The 19,400-nt window shown below is 39.6% G+C and overlaps 1 protein-coding gene across 1 annotated transcript in view; it reads left to right on the top strand.

The window, feature by feature from the left end:
* The window catches only part of TSHR (thyroid stimulating hormone receptor), a 56,657-nt gene that overhangs the window by 3,840 nt on the left and 33,417 nt on the right, over positions 1-19,400 (top strand). Inside the window, exons 3-8 of the mRNA XM_077784407.1 lie at positions 3,122-3,176; positions 4,419-4,503; positions 4,846-4,897; positions 5,769-6,345; positions 6,404-6,494; positions 17,234-17,305. Of these exons, the coding sequence (XP_077640533.1) occupies positions 3,122-3,176; positions 4,419-4,503; positions 4,846-4,897; positions 5,769-6,345; positions 6,404-6,494; positions 17,234-17,305 (932 nt within the window). The remainder of the gene's footprint in view (positions 1-3,121; positions 3,177-4,418; positions 4,504-4,845; positions 4,898-5,768; positions 6,346-6,403; positions 6,495-17,233; positions 17,306-19,400) is intronic.

Here is a 19,400-nt window from a genome sequence, read left to right as displayed (position 1 = left end):
CTTCTTTATTCTGCAGCCTACTGGTTATTCCAATTGTCACCGTTTTTCACGGATTTTTTTTACGGTAAGGAACAGCACAAGAGTTCCTCAATATCCCGTAACCATAAAATTCCAAAACTACCTTGAAATAGAAGACTTTTTTTTTAATATGAACACAAATCTTCAAGAACGTAGAATACAATTATTTCATGTAGCTGTTCAAACATTTGATGGATGATGCTGTGTCAAAGCAGTATGTCTAATGTATTTTTTTTTTTTGACATGCCAGAAATTATTTGAGATACTGAAATAGAAACAGGAACAGGTAGTAATTGGCATATCTTCTGTAGTAGATAGGGACAGGCAAACGGAAGATTTCAGGATGTGACGGAAAGCAAGACCCTTCCCCCCTCACCCTGCAACACATTATCTATTACTCCCAGAACAAGTAACCACATCTAACCCAGTAGTTTTCCATTCCTGACTAACCCTAGAGACCCTACCAACCCCCCCTGACGTAGCAAAGTCCCCCGAGACTATTTAAACCCACGAGATAAGATAATGAAGGCCTTTTGACCATCCACCACATTGGTGTTAACGTGTGTTGTTGGCCTGAGTAGCCCGGGCGAGGCCGGGCTGCCGTGCTGTTCCTTGCAACCAGGTCACCTTGCCTTCCCCTGAAGGCACCAATCTTCCAAGTATCTAGTATGCCAAAACATGTGGATTAATCAGAAAAAAACTCCCACAAGGCCTTTTAATTTACTCTTTACTGATTTGTTTTCCCAGTTTAAACATTTCCTTATGCAAATATTCCTAGATGTGGCTGCTGATACCTGATGATCTATGTAGAACACCAATTAGACCTAAGTGTTTCTTTGTTAGAACCTGTTGTTTATCTGATTTGTGTGTAAACCGTATAAGCCATGAAAGGATAAGTGAGAAACCACATCAAATCTGTCAGATGATAATAATTTTTTTTTTTCAGAAAGCATCACAAAAATTATGGAATTCAGAACCTTGCAGTGCTTGAGAGGATATGTGCTAAATGAGAAACTCTGGCTGTCACTAGAGGGAGTGCCTATAATAGTGAAAAAAGATGCTTGTCAACTCTTTCTGTCTTTAAATTGTTAGAGGCATGCAGGGGTCTGTGAAAAAGAACCAGGAAAAAAATCTGAAATATACAGTGATTTAAAAGTGACTTTCTTTCCTATTTGTTTATTTGAATCAGACCACAAGACATTTTGATTAAAATTACTTAATTTCTCTAGCCTTGGGGTATACAGGATTTTGCATGTCTGTTCTTAGGATTATATTTATAATTGTGGATGTACACTCATTGGTGATAATTTAATACATTAAATGGTTTTAGTATATAAAAGAGGAACAGTTATTAATATTCTACGGGGTTGAAAAGTTGCCAGTCACTCTAAGCTGCTAGTCACTTTTCAAAACTGCTGTGATCAGAACTATTGATTATTGTTCTGTTTTACAGTTTAAAACACTTGCAGGCTTGACTAAACTAAGCAACTGTGTTCTGTCATTCCTTCAATACAGGTCATGTTTCTAAACCTCCCATTTTCTTTACTATCCTGTCAATAATCCTGTTTGACTACTTCTTGATGATAAAGTATTCCAGACAACTCTATAAATGCAAAATGAAGTAGACATATTCCCATATTTTTGCCATGCAGGGTGTGACTTATTGCATGTAGCTACCTGTGTTTTTCTATTCGGAATTTACATTCTGACCTGGAGTTCAGAGACCTCCCTAGCCTGGGGTTATCTGTAGACTTACAAATACACTCTTAGTTCTGCCATCACTGGGCCTGTTCTTGATAAAGTTGAACAGGAGGACTGGGAACTGACTAGAAGAAGCCAGAGTATGCAATGCAAGGCCAGCAGCCCTCAGGGCCAGGCACCAGGGGCCACAGAGGACCCTCCTCGAGCGGCAGACAGGGCCTGGCAGCCCATTCCATCCCACCAGCCCTGCCAGAGGCTGCACAGCTGGTGGCAGTCAGGTCCATCAGTGCTCTCAGCTCTGCCAGGCTGCTCTAGGAGGGGACTGCCGGCTGTGAGCCAAGTGTGGCCACAGCACTGAGAGTGGCCTTGCCAACTGGACACGGTCCTGCAGCATGGACTCAGAAGGACTGGGCTGGTGATATTGACAGTCACAGCAAGGCAAGGAATGAAAATAGATCCAAGGTCCAGATATGAGGAGCAAGAGACACCTGGAGACAAGACTACAATGTAGGTCCAAGCTCTGCCAAGGAGATAGGACTGGAGAAAAGACAAAACAATGCTACCTTCCACACAGGTCCTCAGTAAATGCAGGAAAATCAGTCAGCAAGACCAGGCTGTAGGAATCAGGCTGGGAATGAGTTCAACATTTGAATAGCTCAGGCCTGTGCTGACCCAGAGCCCCAGAGCTGTCAGAGGGGGTACATGGTGCTGGGGTGGATAGGTTGGCCAGGGGAGAGCTCTGACAGAGGGAAGCAACTGAACAGTGATGGCAAACTTGTAACCAGAAAATTTCTTAAACATGCTAGAAACTACAATGCAAACATCATTTTACTTAGAACATAGCTTTTCTGAGCAAAGCCAGTGCCCACAGAAACACCATGTGGTTAGCAACAGCCATTTTTCTCCCCAAACTCTGTTGATGTTCGTGGTTCAGAATGTGCAAGCCAAGTCTTGAAGCACAGAAGGAGGTACATCCAGACCTGGAGCTCTTCCCAGGCTGAAGGTACATGTTCTGTCCTGTTTCCTTTGAAGCTATCAGGCCTTCAGTGACAGGAGTCCCTTGCTGCTCTCATTTATGGTTCAAGCCCAGAAATCATGTATTAAGCTGTTCTTATTTATTTTAGAGTCTATTCCAAACATCTTTGTGTCAGCTTTGCCATTTTTTTAGTATAGAATCTTTTATTGTTTCCTTTTTTGATCCCTTAGAAATAGCTGGGAAGATACTTTTCCTTCCATTAACGCTTTCTGGACTATCACAACTGCCACAGAGCTGCTGCCATGACAAAGCTTCTGACGCTGGTATCTATGTGCACACTCTTTTTCCCTAATAAATGAAAGGTAATTCAAAATACTGCTCTCGGTGAAACAGCAATGAAGCAAATTACTCTTCCTCTTGTTCTAGAATCTGCAACACAATTATGATGGAGTAGCTAATGTAGGTTACCCTATTGGTAAAGGTAAGTACACCAGACAAGTAAGCATTTGTTTTATGATAATGGAAATTATTCAAATCTTGGGACTACTTATCTTCCCACCATAAATCTGTTTTTCCCTTGCTTTGTCCATACACAATGAAACATAAAAAGTAACTCTGAAGTAGGAATAAAAGAGGGAGAGAGGCAGGCTGCCAGAGAGTACACGCAAGACACTGCAACAAATCACTCCAGCAGTACTGTAATTAGAGACAAGATACACATCTGTGGTCTTTTCTGACAAACTAGGTCATGTTGTGAAAAGAACTCCTCTGTTGTGCTCTGAGTCGTACTAGGTCATGAAAACTGGTTGTGAGAAAACAGAGATTAAGCTGGAAGAGAATTTTACACTACTTTTACACTACTTGAAGCTCACAAGCTGCCTCTGGACAGTGCCAGGCAACTGGATGAAACAAATATAACTTGTACCCACTGCATCTGGAAATCAAGTGTAGAATAGGCTCATGACAGATAAGAGATAGGTCCAAAAGACTACAGAAATTCCTTTGATGATACATTTGTTTTGCTAGATGGTTTTGTATGCTTTGTTGCCATCCTGTGTCAACCAAAATATTTCTTTGCCAAAGCAAAAAGGTGAAGAGAGTTTAATTTCTCATTTTTAATAAGGTGTCCCTGGGACAAACTGTTACTTTGACAGTAAGAAGCAGAGAACCAGAGGAGAATGTAGGCAGGCATGATTTTTGTAACATGTAACATGTTAGGTGAAGTTTAAGTGGCTGATTACTCCCATTGGGTAGAGGATCCAAGGCAAGCCTAAATACACTAAACTTTAATGCATGTTTGATCTCTGATGTATCTGCATTTAATTTTTAAAAAAAGGAAAAAGAAGGCAAGTCCCATAGATCCTGGCAAAAGCCTCCCTATAGTACAGTTGGGCAGTGAGGTGGTGTTTCCAGATCTGGGAAAGGTCAGTGGGATTGAATAGTGCACACAGTACAGAACCCTGAGACTGCCCCACTGCCCCATTCTGGTGATTTTCCCTCAGAGATCAGTAAGACCTCAAATGATTATATATGAAATAATACAGTTGTGTCCCACGACTGGTGTAATAAGTGGATGAGAATTTTTATATTGTGTATGGTTCTGAAAACAGGAAGACATGCTATGCCTCATGAATGCCAGGCAATGTTACCCTGAGTGTGTTGGACAAGTGTAGGCTTTGCAGGTTGTAGCAAATGTGGTAATGTTATACTTGCTGACTCTCAGCTATGCCAAACAGTATAATGGTGCGTCTCATTTCCACAGAGGACAAGATGGGTGGGATAGGACCAGATGGGGTAGCAGCACAGAAGTAGGTGTGTTTCCACTCTCAGAATCTGTACTGCTTTGTGGCTTTCTTCTTCATGAAATGTGTCATTAACTCTTGGTTGGAAAAGAACATGATCCTACTGCTGAAAGATGGCAACCTGGAACACCTTGGTAGCAGCCTTGAGCAAGCCAATCTGGCTTACACCATGCTGGAGCTGTCTCCCTTAGCACTGACCAAAGTGGTCAACAGCTACAGAGCCCCATTTGTGACTTGACAAGACTAAGTCACAACTTTTGTCTCATTTGTGCCTCTGTGGACTGTGTATCTCTCTTGCTCATTTGCCTTGAAATTCAGTGATCTGCCTGTGACTTTGCTGTCATTTAGGTTGGTACAGACACCAAAATGTGGTGCTGAGCGGTGGCTCTTAGGGCTGCAGGTGAGTTACAGATGTGAGCAGTGTATCAGAATGACATAACTGAACAGGGCAGAGGACAGCCAGTGTTTCTAAGGGAATTCATGCAATGCAGTGTGAAATTCTCTCGGACACTCTTGTGGGTGCTTCAGCTTGACTCCTCTCTGGGGCAGTCCCAAGGATACCCCATCCTAAATGGGTTAACTGTAACTGATGAGATTCCTCACTTATACAACATCTAACTGTTTAACATAAGCCCATAAGATCATGATTTATATTATATATCTTTATGGCCATAGTATCATTTGCTTACTTTAAAAGGATGTATTGAAGGGATTCGTTACATTTAGGAAACACATACTGGTGACCTGACTTCAAGTACTTTTAAAGAGTTATATCAAAATAGTATCTAATGTATTGTACTCAAAGCATTTGAATAATTCTAATGTAGCTGGAGGGGGACTAATTATCCAAGAATATTGAAATCTAACTTATACAGTGCATAGGTTGCATTTTCAAGTTTCCTCCTCTGAAGATTACAAACATTTATGTTGACATTTTTCTTGTTGTATACCTACTTAAGGTGACAATAATTCCACTTTATTTCTGTCAAGGTTATGTTTTCCTCCCCATTTTTTTCCTTTGGTGAATGGCTTTTATCTTGTCTGATAATGTGAGAAATGCTACTCTCTCCTCTTTTGCTCTATCCTGTCATTTTCAAAATCATTCTTTTGAACTTTCAGTGCTTCTTTAACTGCTTTACATTTAGTGCATATCTAACTTGTGGTCAGTGAATATTTGTTTGTTGCAAAGGTCTGCTTTAACTTCACTGCTTTCACAGGTGAGTTAGTATGGCTCTTACTCAGCCCCCTTCCTCCTGTTCCTTTCTGCAAAGTTGCCGGGAGGAACGGTCGGGGTTCGACGTTCCGCCGCTGCCTTTGAAAGCGGCTCGACGGGCCGGTGCCGGGCCAGAGCGGGGCAGGGCAGGGCTGGGCTGGGAAGGGCAGGGAGCCCGCTCGGCCCGCGCAGCCCCGGCCGCCCGCGGCAGGCGGCCCCGGAGCCCGGGCTGCGGACGGAGCGCGGGGAGCGGCGCGGCCCCGGGACCGGCGCGGCCGCGGGGAGCGGCGGGGGACGGGCGCTGCCGGGGAACGGGCCCCGGGGACCCCGCAGGAGGCGTGCGGAGGAGCGGGGCCAGGTCCAGGATGGCCGGCGGGGTGAGAGCGGGGCCGGGGCGAGGAGAGGGACCCTGCCCGATGGCGAGGGCGCTCAGGGCTTGCCGAGACCTTTCCTGACCCCGCTTAGTGAGGAGGCGGCGTTGTCCAGCACAGGTGCCGCCTTTCCCCGGCAGTTTCTCCCGGCGGGGCAGCGTGGTCCGCCCGCGCAGCTCTGGGATCTCCTCGTCCCCGCGGAGAAGCGGGGGGCAGAGCGGGAGCGGACGGCGGAAGATGCTGTGCCTCACGGTAGCCTTCCAGGTACTGCTGCTGGTGGTGCTGGTGCCGTGCAGCCAAGGTACAGATCGGTGTCCTTCAGCCTTCTGCGAGTGCTCTGACTGGGAGGATTACAAAATCACTTGCAGGGACATCTACTTTATTCCCAGCCTTCCGGAGGACACCCAGACCCTGTGAGTACACTGGGATGTTTTAGGGAAGCCAGCTGTGAGTATTCATGCTTTGCAGGCAGGAGATGCTCTGAGCTAATGTCCTGTGAGATGAGGAAGCGGTGAGAGGGGACAGGCGCTGCAGATTACCTGGGCGGTACAGGCTAGCGGGAACGGCGGTGTGCAGACTCTGCGTGTGGCAGGAGGAGGCTGCAAAAGTGACTCTCAAACCTTAAAGAGCTGTGAAGAGATGCTTCGTTGGATCTTAAGAGTTCTGTGGAAAATGTGGGAAAATAAGTAATTGGGCTGTTTGTGGGCAAAGTGAGCAGTAGGCTGGATTCTGTGTGGCAAGTGCTTAGGGGATGAGGGGAAGGAAAGGTAGATCGAACACATCAAGCACGATTTTGTGATTAAAAACCAATAGGAACTGGATGTGTCACTTCACAAAGACTTCCACAAAATCCTCTGTGCGTTTTCAGCTTCTTTGTCAAAGCTGGAAAAGAAAAAGAATCTGTGAGAATTGAGAATCCAAGTATACTCTCTGTGAGACAGATTACTTCAGATTAAAGTGTGGAGTATGGGATAAAGCAGCAAATTTAGAGTCTGCCAAAGTGATAGAGTAATTCAGGTAGCTCAGCCTAAGTATTTGGTACATTAGGGGCACAGCAGAAGATCTTGTCTGGGTTCCTGCTGCCAATCCAGATGAGCATCTTGTGTCATATCTGTCAGTCAAATACTGTAATGAGACTGAAATTGCACCTGTCAGCTACAACAGAGCAGATTAATCACTCCTGACTTTTACTTTGTTTGTTGAGGTACAGAAGTTTTATAGTCTCTAAGGGAAGGTTCACTTATAAATAGAGATTACTTTCTGATAAAGTAAATTAACTCAAACTCAGTTGATTTAATTGCAAGGTAAACTAGTAACAGATTGATTCCTTTATGTCTTGATAATGATTCTCAGGACTTTATATAAATAAGAACCATTAAATTATTTGCACTTACTTGAATTTTTATCAGATTTTTTAACACTGAAAGTAAAAGCTTAAATTAGCCACTTGCCTTGAAAGAAAGAAAACATATTTGTGTTATTTCCATTATTTTTGCTTGCCTTTAATTTTTTGGGATGTTTAGACTGCAGTATTTCAGCTAATAAGATTTTAAATTATACAAGTTTTTTTTTTATTATACTTTTATATACACAGTTTATTTAGGTTGAAATTGCAGTAATGTTATGACATGTACCAAGCAGTATGTTCTTTGAAATCTACCATGATAAATTAGAAAATACAGCAGTTGCAGTTTATAGGAGAAAATGCCTTTGTACAGACATTTTAAATAGTTAATAGAAACAATGAGAGCACATAATGAAATTTGATACTCTCCTTGAAATACTCTGGTTTGATAGCTGAGCAGTACCTCTGCATACAGCTCCACAAATAAAGCACTTTGACCACTGGAATTCCAGTGTTTTAAACACCTGTAGTAATGGGGAATGTAAAATAATAAGCCATTGTTTGAAAAGACAAAAACACCCTGTAAAGATCTTATTTCCATGGGAAAAGTAAAAGTTTTTTGTTTATTTGGGGTGAAATTTAATCACATGCACCTATTAGAGTGACCATTGCAAACTTCTCAAGATGAGTACTCCCTGCCATGTCAAGAAAATATTCCAGGTAATAGCAATTGTGATTTTATAATATATGGTAGAAGTGGTAGAACATGTGCTGCATAGTCTTTTATTTGAAAGCAAATGGGAGAATTATCTGAGGAAATAAGGAAAACAGAGCTCTTTTCACACACAAGCTCCCCAAACAAACGAAACATAACCCAACCAAACACAAAATAAACCACCACACTTTTTACTTCAGTTTGAAGTTTTCTCTCTGGATAAAATGTGTTTCTTTTCCTTCTGTTCTCTTATTTGAATTGCTGAAGTCTGGTGGACTGTATCAAGTTCTGTAGTCCCTTGCTCTCTGCAAATCTCTTAATATTTCTTTCCCTCCATATGTTAAATGGGAGTCATAACATTTACCTATATGTGGTTTTTATTCACAGTGCTTTCAGATGCCTCAGACTGGGTTATTTGCACATGGCAGTTAAAACAACAGGCAGAATTTTGTGAGATTGTAAAGTGCATGATCCTGATTCCGTCATGTTTTCATCCTCTTGCCGTACAATAGGCAGCAGTTCTGAATCAAAGACAAAAGACTCCAAAATAATTGAAGTTTCTGTTAACCTTAAGAAGAAATAAACACTTCTTTGAGGTGAAATATGTAGCTGTACATATTGGACATTTTATGTTGAAACTCTCTACAATTTTCCCCAAATGCAGCAAGTTTGTTACTTTAGACAAGGTAATTCTGCTTCTTGGTGGTAACGAGTGAACCTCAAGATTGCCAATTCAAAAAAATTTTTGTGTGGCTATTCAGTTTTGTAGGGTTTGTAGGACTAAGACTGGTGAAGGAACACTTTGCCAGCTTTTGAAGATGATGAGCTCTTTTCAATGCACAGGATCTTGAAACTCCAATTAAAGTTTCATTCTGTCTATTCAGTCAGAACTGTTCTCATTTCTCTTTTACTATTTTAAAAGAATGGGGTGAACCATTTTTTAAGAAATGCTTACAAAAGATTCCAATAAAAGTTTATTTCTTATGCTTTTAGTAAAAAAGTGACATGAACTTCAGCCAGAAAAATGTGTTTATTTTAAACTGTTATTTATCCAAATATAATTAATGAAGGTGCTTATCCAGAATTCCTGAGTGCACAGATAGTGATCTTGGAGATGACTTTTCAGTATAAGGTATTTTCTCTTTACTTACACATACAGATCACCAAACCCCCACTCAATATTTTTCCTAAGATATAATTGCATTATAATTCTTGAATTATTGTAATATGCTTCTTGGCATCATTATGACAACATATTTGTATCACTATCCCAGCATCGCCTCAATGCACTTCTCAATTATTTTTATTTTGTAAATCTATTTTTACTTGGTTTAAATTTTTTTCTTTGACAGTAAAACTAATAAAGTTTTGCTTCTTATTCAGTGTGCATTACATCTCCTGCATTCACTTACTAAAATAACTTAATCTCTCCCTTCCCTTCCCTTCCCTTCCCTTCCCTTCCCTTCCCTTCCCTTCCCTTCCCTTCCCTTCCCTTCCCTTCCCTTCCCTTCCCTTCCCTTCCCTTCCCTTCCCTTCCCTTCCCTTCCCTTCCCTTCCCTTCCCTTCCCTTCCCTTCCCTTCCCTTCCCTTCCCTTCCCTTCCCTTCCCTTCCCTTCCCTTCCCTTCCCTTCCCTTCTCTTCCCGTTTCCATCCTGTACCCAGGTGTTATTTTCATATCAACACAATCAAATTTGATTGAAATTGAACAAGAGGATGTTAGTCAAGGACAAAGGAGCTGGTATATAAATAGATACAAAACCAGTACAGTCTGCAAGTGTATACTCTTTTCATTAAATACTAAGCTACAGTTCTGCATTTGTTCCAGTAAATTTGCCATAGGTAGGATACTGCCTTTTGAATAATACCTATATATTCTGTATATTCTATAGGTAATATGGAATGGCTACACAATTTGAAATAATATTTTAGTTGCAATTAATTAATTTAAAAATATGTGGTTATTTTCATTTGTAAAATTATTTGACTATGTCTGAAGACAAAGACAGTTTTGAACCTTTTTAAAATAATTATTTTTTTTTTACCAAACATCATTATATTTAGCAAATCCATGAAATCATTTTAATGATTGCCTTTCAGGTAATGATTGAAAAACGCTATGTACATGGCTGCAACATAAAATGTTTCCTAAATACTGTATTTTACATAAAATGAAACGTTCTTGTCAATTCTGATGCTTGTTATTATATTTACCTGCATATTTTGCTTAGAAAGACATCATATTGCTTCTATAATTCTGCTGTTAACATACAACAATCCTGCATTTGACATACAGTGGGTCCAATACACTAGGTTGAAAAATTTGTATGTATTATTGTCTCAGTTAAAGTGAAATGTAAAAGTGAAAGGATTTGTTCATAATCCCAATGGTAAATAGAAGCACTGTTCTAAAGATTCTTGAAGTAATGTACAAACTGTGCACTGCTTTACTGTACATACACAGGCCAACTCAAACTGAGATGAAGAACAGGAATGAGGGACTAAGGCAACAGAAAAACTACTAAAGGCCAAAATAATATCTTGTGAATGTTGAATATAATATTTTCTTTCATTCCTTATCAGTCATTGTATTAGTAACATTTCTTGTACGTTTGGAACATTTAAATTTCCCGTGTCATGGCACAGAAACCTATCCAGTGCTAGGAACTGTACAAGCACCAACCAAAAAGCTGTTGCCATTCCTAGTAGAAACAAGCATTTCTTCAGCATTTTTGAACTACATACATAGTTTTCTCAACAGAAAGCAGAACTGCAAGTAGTTCTTTTTTAAATGCTGAGAAGATATTAACCTTAATGAGAATATCACAGATTTTTACAGAAGATACTGGTGATAAGGCAGTGGAAATTAATTTGTATAATCTCCTTGTTTGAGAAGATGATGAGTTTTGATCATTATAGTATCAAAAGAGTAGTTTATAGCAGAGTTAAAAAACTCATATTTTTGGAGTTGATTTCAACAGTGGTTTAACAGACTGATTCTGTAAGTGTTACACTACACTGAATCTTGGATTGCTATTATAATCAGTTTTCATTACAGTGTTTTCTTTTAACATAACGTTTCCAACCCATTACACTTCAGAAGCACACAAGAGCCTTCTCTTGAATTGGGAAACAGCTTATTGATACATCTGTAAAAGGAAAGAAAAAGCTTAAATTTTACCAAAAAGAAAAATCCATATGACTACTAAGGAATAATTTACAAATTTTTTTTTTGCAAATAGCTAATGTCAGTGGAGAGGACAACTTTTCATAAATCTGACTCATAGTCTGTTTATATATTTGCAAAATCAAGAAATGTTTGGTGTTTTCCTTAATATGGGTTTACAGATCTTCCAAACAGTCTATAAAAGGTCATTATATTTTGATAATTGGACTGTCTCAGGAAATGTTTTAAAAATGTCTAAATTATCTCCTTTCATCACCAAGTGTGACTGAACCTTCCCACATGCAGCTCAGAGAGACTACTGTGAAATGCTAATCTTCCAAAACAGGAATAGAGAAAATGAGATGCAGTCTCAGTTCCTCAAAAACTCAAATTTAAACATGCTTTTGTATTCTGCTGGACTCAGCCCTTACATATCCTTATGTTCACACAATACACACTAAAGTGTCTCAAAAAAAATTAACAATATATATTGTGAAGCTGCTAATAGCATAGCAGCTTGCTATGCTATGAGGGTGGCTACTATTGGTAGCCAAAATTTAGAGAGCAGAAAAAGTAGCTTATTTTACTCAAAAATTATAAATGAGCAATCTGAAAAATGCCATTTTATGTCAACACCTTCTATTCTATTCAAGATTGTGCAAATCAGGCAGTGCCCTCATACCTTACTCAAGTCAATGGGAAGCAATACTCAGGATTTTGCAAAGTGTAATGCTATGGACTCAATTTGAAGCAATGAGAGCAGCTATAGTAAACACTACAATTTAAGTCTAAATGTAGGCAATGAACTGCTGATACATACTAAAAGAACTCCAGCCAGTGAGTGTCATCTGTCTGAATGTAAAGAAACAAGTATTTTAAATGGCACTCTTTCTGAAGATAGGTTTAATCACACAACATGAAAAGATTGAACTAGGTTTTTCTCACAAATAAGTAGACACATAAATTTAGAATTGAATAATTGAATTGAATTGAAACATAATACTATAATTTAGCATGGAATCATACAATAGTTTGGGTTGGAGTGTACCTTTGAAGACCATCTAGTCTAACCACTTCTTCAAGGAGCAGGGATATCTTCAACTAGATCAGGTTGGTCAGAGTACCATCCAGCCTGACCTTGAATGCTTCCAGAGATGATTTATCTACCTCCTTTATAAGCAATCTGGGCCTGGCTTTCACCACGGTCATTATAAAAATGTCTTCTTTACATCTAGTTGGAATTGACCATCTTTTAGTTTAAAATCATAACACCCTGCAGTATTGCAACAGACACTACTAAAAAGTGTGTCCCCAAATTCATTAGAAGCCCTCATTAAGTACTGGCTTCAATAAAGTGTCTCTAGAGCCTTCTCTTCTGCAGGTTGAAAAAGCCCAGCTTTCACAATCTTTCCTCATCGAGAGGATTCCAGCTTTCTGATCATTTTCATGGCCCTCCACTGAGCCCACATCAGCAGGTTCACATCTTTCCTGTGCTTAGTACTCCAGAGCTGGATGCAGTACACCAGGCGGGGTCTCAGTAGGGCAGAGGGGCAGAATCCCCTGCCTTGCCCTGCTGCCCACACTGCTGTGCATGCAGCCCAGGATAGGATTGGCTCTCCAGGCTCCACGTGTCCATGGCTGGTTCATGCCCAGCCTCTCACCCACCAGAAACCCAAGTCCTTCTCAGCCAGGCTGCTCTGATCTGTTCATCCCAAGGCTGTGTTGATACCGGGGGTTGCCCTGACCCAGGTGCAGCACCTTGCATTTGGTCTTGTTGAACTATACAAGATTTCCATGGGTATATTTCTTGTGCTTGTCCAAGTCTTTCTGGATGACATTTCATCCTTCAAATTTATCAACTGCACCACTAAGCTTTGTGTCATCAACAAATTTGCTGAAGGCTCACTTGACCCAACTATTTATCTAATTGATGAAGATATTATTCTCTTCTGGGTGCAAGACGTGTATTTGCCCACTACTGGGCACAACACTTTTCACTGTTCTCCATCTGGACATTGAGCCATTGACCACATTGAATGTGACCATTCAGCCAGTTTCTTATCTAACATTCCACTAATTCAATCCATCTCTCTCCAATTTAGAGAGAAAGATGTTGTGGGACACTGTATCAAACACTTTACAGAAGTCCAGATAAATGACATCTGCAGCCCTTCCCTTGTTCCCCTGATGTAGTCACTCCATCGGAGAAGTTTGTCAGACAGGACTTGCCCTTGGTGAAGCTGTGCTGACTCTCTCAAATCATCTGTTTTCCATGTGCCTTAACATAGCTTCTGGGAGGATTTTCCCAGGAACAGAGATGAGATTGACAGGTCAATAGTTACCCCAGTCCTCCTTTCCACCATTTTAAGATGGGTACAATGCTTCGTCCTTTCTGGTCACCTGGGACTTCACCCAGTTGCCATATTAAAACACTGCACCCTCATATATTTTCTTGTATTGTGCTCACAGACATATTTATTTCATTACTTTTGAACTACTTTTTGATTTTGACCTAAACCCAGTACTGCTACTTTTTTTTTACCCTGAACTTTAAACTTTTATGATAGCCTGCTATAAAATGTACTCTAACTACAATAGAGAAGAGTTGTGTTTCTGAAATATTGAACTAAAAGCCTATAAATTGTTGCAAAGAAAGTTCAAACAGAGCCATGAAATTTCAGCAAAGAGCAGTCTGAAGAGGCTCACTTCTTAAAGGGAAAGAGAGTAAGAATAGGCAGTAATTGCTGGCTACTATTGCATTTAATCAGAGAACCACTAAGCGCCTAAATTTGCTGCCAGCTGCTCGGCAGAAGTCAAAAAGTCAAACTGAATGGTAGGAATTATTAAAATAGGAATATAGATGAAAAAAAGGATTTTTTTTTTCTTCTGATCATGTATATAGCACCTGCAAAAGGACATTCAAATGTATAAAATTACTTGCACACAAAAATTAACTACATAGCAGCCACTAGCCTGTGTTTCCTCATATCCTCCTTTTTGCCTCACTAGAAGACGTGCATGCTGCTTTTCTTTTTCAGACATAACCTCCCTTGATCACCATGACATTTCAAAGATGATAGGGTAGCCTCAGAATGATATCAGCCAGCACCCTCACTGCCCTTAGGTGCAACATTTCTGGTCCCATAGATTGCTGTATGTCCAGTACACTTCAGATTTTCTTTGGTCTATGCTCCAGGTAATGCTTCATTTCCTCAGGCAAAGGACTTAAGAGGTCTGGGAGCAAATAAAAAAAAAAATAAAAAAGTTGCAGAGAAGCGACCTGACTTTGACTGGAAAAATAGTTAATTTTCTTCATAGTACCAAGTATGGTGCTATGGATTGGATTTGATTTGTATTTGTGCTGGAAAACAGTTGGTGATTCAGGGATGTATTAGTTATTGTTGGGCAGTGCTTAGAGAGCCACAGCCTTTTCTGCTTCTCATACTACCCTACCCGGCTGGAGGTGCACAAGGAGCTGGGAGGGAACACAAACTGGCACTTTGCTGTGTGAAACCTCATACAGTTGCCTTGGGCCATCATTCCAGCCTGTACAGGACCCTCTGCAGAGACTTCCTACCCTCCAGCAGATCCGCATTCCTGCCCATCTTGGTGTCATCTGAAAACTGACTGAGGATGGGATCATTCCTTCCTGTTAAGTCTTTTTTACTCAAATCCAGTCAGAGGCACTGGGTGATCACAAATAGAGCAAGGATAAGCTTCATCATTGTGGATTGGTGTTTTCTACTTGCTATAAATTGACAAGTAACCAAGGTAAATTCTTGCCTGTCAGTCTAAGAGTGCCCATACGTACCTCAGTTTGCAGGAAGAGGATACATTAGCAGGAAGAGCTTACTTTCAGTACCTACTTGTCCCAAACACTGACTGGTACAATTTCATTTTGAAGGAATCTAGTATTTATTTCATTTCTTAGGGCTGGGCCAGTTTTGAGGGATACTTTATGTTATTCTGTTGGACTGCTAGTTGTACAAAAGCAGCTATGTAGTCTTGCATGTTCAGAAGTGATTCCCTACTTGCAAAGTTCCTTTGCTGTGTGAATCTTTCCCTCATTCCGATTACATTGGTAATACTAGCATTGGACACTAGGTGGTAATCATCTTCTGATAAGCTCAGCACGAATTTCAATATTTGAAATGCCTTTTTATAGCTATTTTTGCACCAACAGAAAGACTACAATGTATTTATTTCAGAATAATTTAAAACATATATTTTTGTGTTGGATTGAATTGGATCTAAAAAAACTAAAAATGAGTGTGCCAATAGTTGTTTACCTAGCCATTACTTTGTTGTCATGTTTATTTCTCCTATATAAAAGCTAGAAAGTCACTGCTTGTTACAATTTTCTCAGAAAAAAATGAATTTTGAATATAATTTTTTTTACTTTGTTTCAAATTGACAAACTCTGTTTCATATTGACATATGGTAAATTTTCCCTTCTGTATTGGTGGAGAATAGTTCATTAAAATACATAAAGCTTTTGTTGACATGATTCAAATTATAAATCATATCATTTAAATCTGAAAATCTTTGGGTGGTGTGTATTTACTTATTGTGTTTTGTAGACATGCATTTAAAAATTATTTTTAAATGAAGAGGCAACTATGTAAAATATATATTTATTTCTCTAATATATCTTACTGAAGTAACATCACTGATACTGCTGTGGATGTTCAAACAACATCTATATGGACATAACCTCTGGACCAATTGACATTCCCGTGGCTGGGGGCTTGTTTGGAGCCAGGTGTATAGAGGTCAGGACAAACATCAACCCACTGCTGAACAAGTAGAAGTCTTTACTCATTCTTGTAACATGTATATGGAGTAGACTGGGGAAGTAGATTCTTCCCTTGGGATTATAGAAATGTACATTCTCTTAATTTATACTTTAATTCAAGACAAAACCTTGGAGATTTCTACATATATTGTATTATTAAAATATATTTCTACAATTTTATTTCTTGTATGCAAGTTCCAGAAGCTTGATAAGTCTCAAGATTATAATATATTTGGCTATGTAAATCAAATATAATTGTAGTAATCAGATACTTGGCATTGTGAAACAAAACAGAATTAGGAAATCATCCTAATTTGTTTCTTTTTTCTTTAACCATTGTTAAATAGCAGCTGGGGAAAAGTTTATCATCATTCTTGATTATTCTTCAAACTGTTCATTGACTGGATGTTCTGTAAGTGTATTCCCAAACTGTATTGGAAAACCAAAGATTAACAAAACCAGGTTGTAGCTATAAGTTTAACAGCTATTATAGGCTGATTTTCGAAAGCATTTCCTTCTTTCTTATTTAGAGGAGTGAGTCTGATGGAGATTCATTCTGTTAAGAGCTTGGCTGTTGATAAGTATCTCCCTCAAATATTGTGGGTTTTTCCAAAATCTCCTACACATGGGTAAGGTACATGCTGCCCCCACATGAGATGTTTGAGGTGGAAGAATGTACTATTAACTACAAAGAAAATGGAGAATTCTGGGGAGGTAGATGCAAGTGCTCAAATTCAGTTTTGGCTGACATGCCTGAATTTTTTGCTCAGAAAGAAGTGTTGGATATCACTGTGGAGACTGAAATGACTAAAAGAATTCTCTTAATACTTCAATAACTTCAGTGGGCAAATATGTTTTGCTGGCCATGCTCTGGTGTTTCAGAAGGTCCATTGTCACCACCAACTCCTGAGTTCTTGGGAGGGATGATGCAGACAGCTGCAGTTCAGATTGATTGCTCACACCAAAAAAAACAAGCCACATAATGAAACAGGAATAGAAATGAGGCAAAGATGACAACACGGAGAAAAGGTAAGATAAGAACAAAAATATTAGAGCAGAGCTGAAGCTGTGTAGGACCTTTTAATCTTAAATAGTTACCAAAGGATATTAACTGCCAAATTTTTGTTTCTCTAGGAGATTTTTGGAGACTCATCTAAGAAAAATTCCAAGTGATGCTTTTTCCAATCTCCCCAACATCTCTAGGATGTAAGTTCTGTTCAGTTTCTGATACTATTCTTTTAAATTTTTGTTAAAAATTACTCTCCTTCTCCAAAATTCTGTCTTTGTGTGTAAAAATTTATGAAATGAAAATATTAGAGTACATTGCTACCTCACCACTTACATTTTAGAATTGAAGGTAATAATTCTATTGTTTATAACCTGAACCAGTTATAGGAAGGCATTCTGTACATTTGTGAACAAGACCACTCCTCCTTTATTAAAGTTGATGTGATAAATAAAGCTATAAAACATTTTTTAGTTTGCAAATTACAGGAAATAATTTCATTCATAACAAATTAACATATTTAGTTGCCAGTCCTGGCTAAAAATTTGTTTCTAGCTGCCAGCATGATTTATAGCACAACTCACTGGAGACCAGGGACATTTCTAGACTATAGATGGACTTTCCAAAACATTAATATTTGTGTGATGTAAGAGAGACTTCCATTGTGTCACTTCCTTTCTGTGCAAACATATGCATGGATATAATCCACAGAAGCAGAACCAGCTGCATCTACATTTGTCCCATTGAAGGTGGCTATGTTAAGGAAACTCACCTGTCCAACCATGCAGGAGCCACTCTGAGAGTCCCATTCACACCAATACCAGCTCGACCCCACATTTCCCATAGCAAAGTCTCAGATGTCCAGATATTTTAATGGTTTAATCTTGATTCAATAACTAAATAACAAAATAGCCTGAGTTTGGTGCCTCCAGGGAGGGACCCCAAACAATGGAATCCCTGGGGTTTTACACCCTCGCAATTTAAGTGCCCCAGTGTCGGTGGTCCTTGGCTCCTGCTGTGTCTCTGTGCCCCTCAGCAGGCTGGGCCAAAGGACCCCTTTGTTATGCAGAGGGTCAGCACCAGTTCATGGCCCTGGCCTCGGGCTCCTCCCACCCAGAGCTCACCCTGCAGTGCAAACCCAGCTACCTGGGCTGGATGGATTCCTCAACAGCTGCCCTTGCACTGTACTGCTCCTTGACGTCAGCAGTCTTGAGAAAAAGTTGTCCCACATTTGTTGGTTCTTTGTTGCTGGCCCATAATCTGTGAGCCTGTGCATGTCTGTGTGATGCAGTGAATTTCTCTGCCACCTCACAGTTCCCTCCCCAGAATCAGAGCCGTGTAATTTAGAAGAGACATCAGTCTGCTCCTACAATCCAACAGAATGCACAGGGCTCTAACTTAACCTGCTGCTCAGCTTTATCTCTGGCCACTGTTAACTAATTAAGCCGCCTAATTAAGCAACAGGCCCATTTTTTTTTTCTTGTTCAGCTGTTTGTTACTAATGTAGCAATAGGAATTCTTGCCCTTGATCTCCCATGCAAGTCTCAATTCTATATGAGCTTTGACTGAATAGCTGAGGGTTACCATTTAAGAGTTCATTAAAAAGGTCTTTGGGGGAACATGGTCTGCCTATTATATTTAATAGTTTAATCCAGGTATACTGAAACAAAGACTTCCTAAAATCCTTTTAAGTATTTCTTCTTGGATATCTGTGCATCTCAGCTTAATCAGATAGATGGGGTATTGTTTAGGGTTCTTTTGGAGAGGGAGGAATATCCCTCAAATGATGCATAGTATTATATATAGAAAGGATAAACTTAGTTTAGAACAGAGTTTGATTCAATATAAAAGGGTGTCAGCCCTTCTTTGGCTCCAAAAGCTCCAGTGACAATTTAAATTTGAATAGTGTCAATGCCCATCTGGATATTTCTTATAGCATTACTCCTACTACAAAACATGAACTCCCACCCTCTTGATAAAAACTTCAGCTTAGGGAACCAGCACCTGTGTTTTTACTACAACTTTTATGTGTATGTCTTGGCCTCTAATGTACCACATCTCATTTGCCTCTCTCAGCCCATAATTTCTGTGCAATGAAAACTGCAATGAAAATTACCAGATCATTCCTGGTTTTGCAAATTGATCTAGAAAATGTTCTGAAATTTCAACAGGGGAATATATACTGTGTTTAATGTTCAAAATACAGCAGTTAGTTTTGCTATATGGTGTCTACTTATATGATTTCCACAAATAAACATGTTTTTTTATCTGTACTGAACAGAAAATTTAGTTGTC

This window comes from Lonchura striata, chromosome 6 (genome assembly GCF_046129695.1).
Source record: "Lonchura striata isolate bLonStr1 chromosome 6, bLonStr1.mat, whole genome shotgun sequence".
Taxonomy (NCBI): Eukaryota; Metazoa; Chordata; class Aves; order Passeriformes; family Estrildidae; genus Lonchura; species Lonchura striata.
This window is presented reverse-complemented; position numbering and strand designations above follow the sequence as displayed.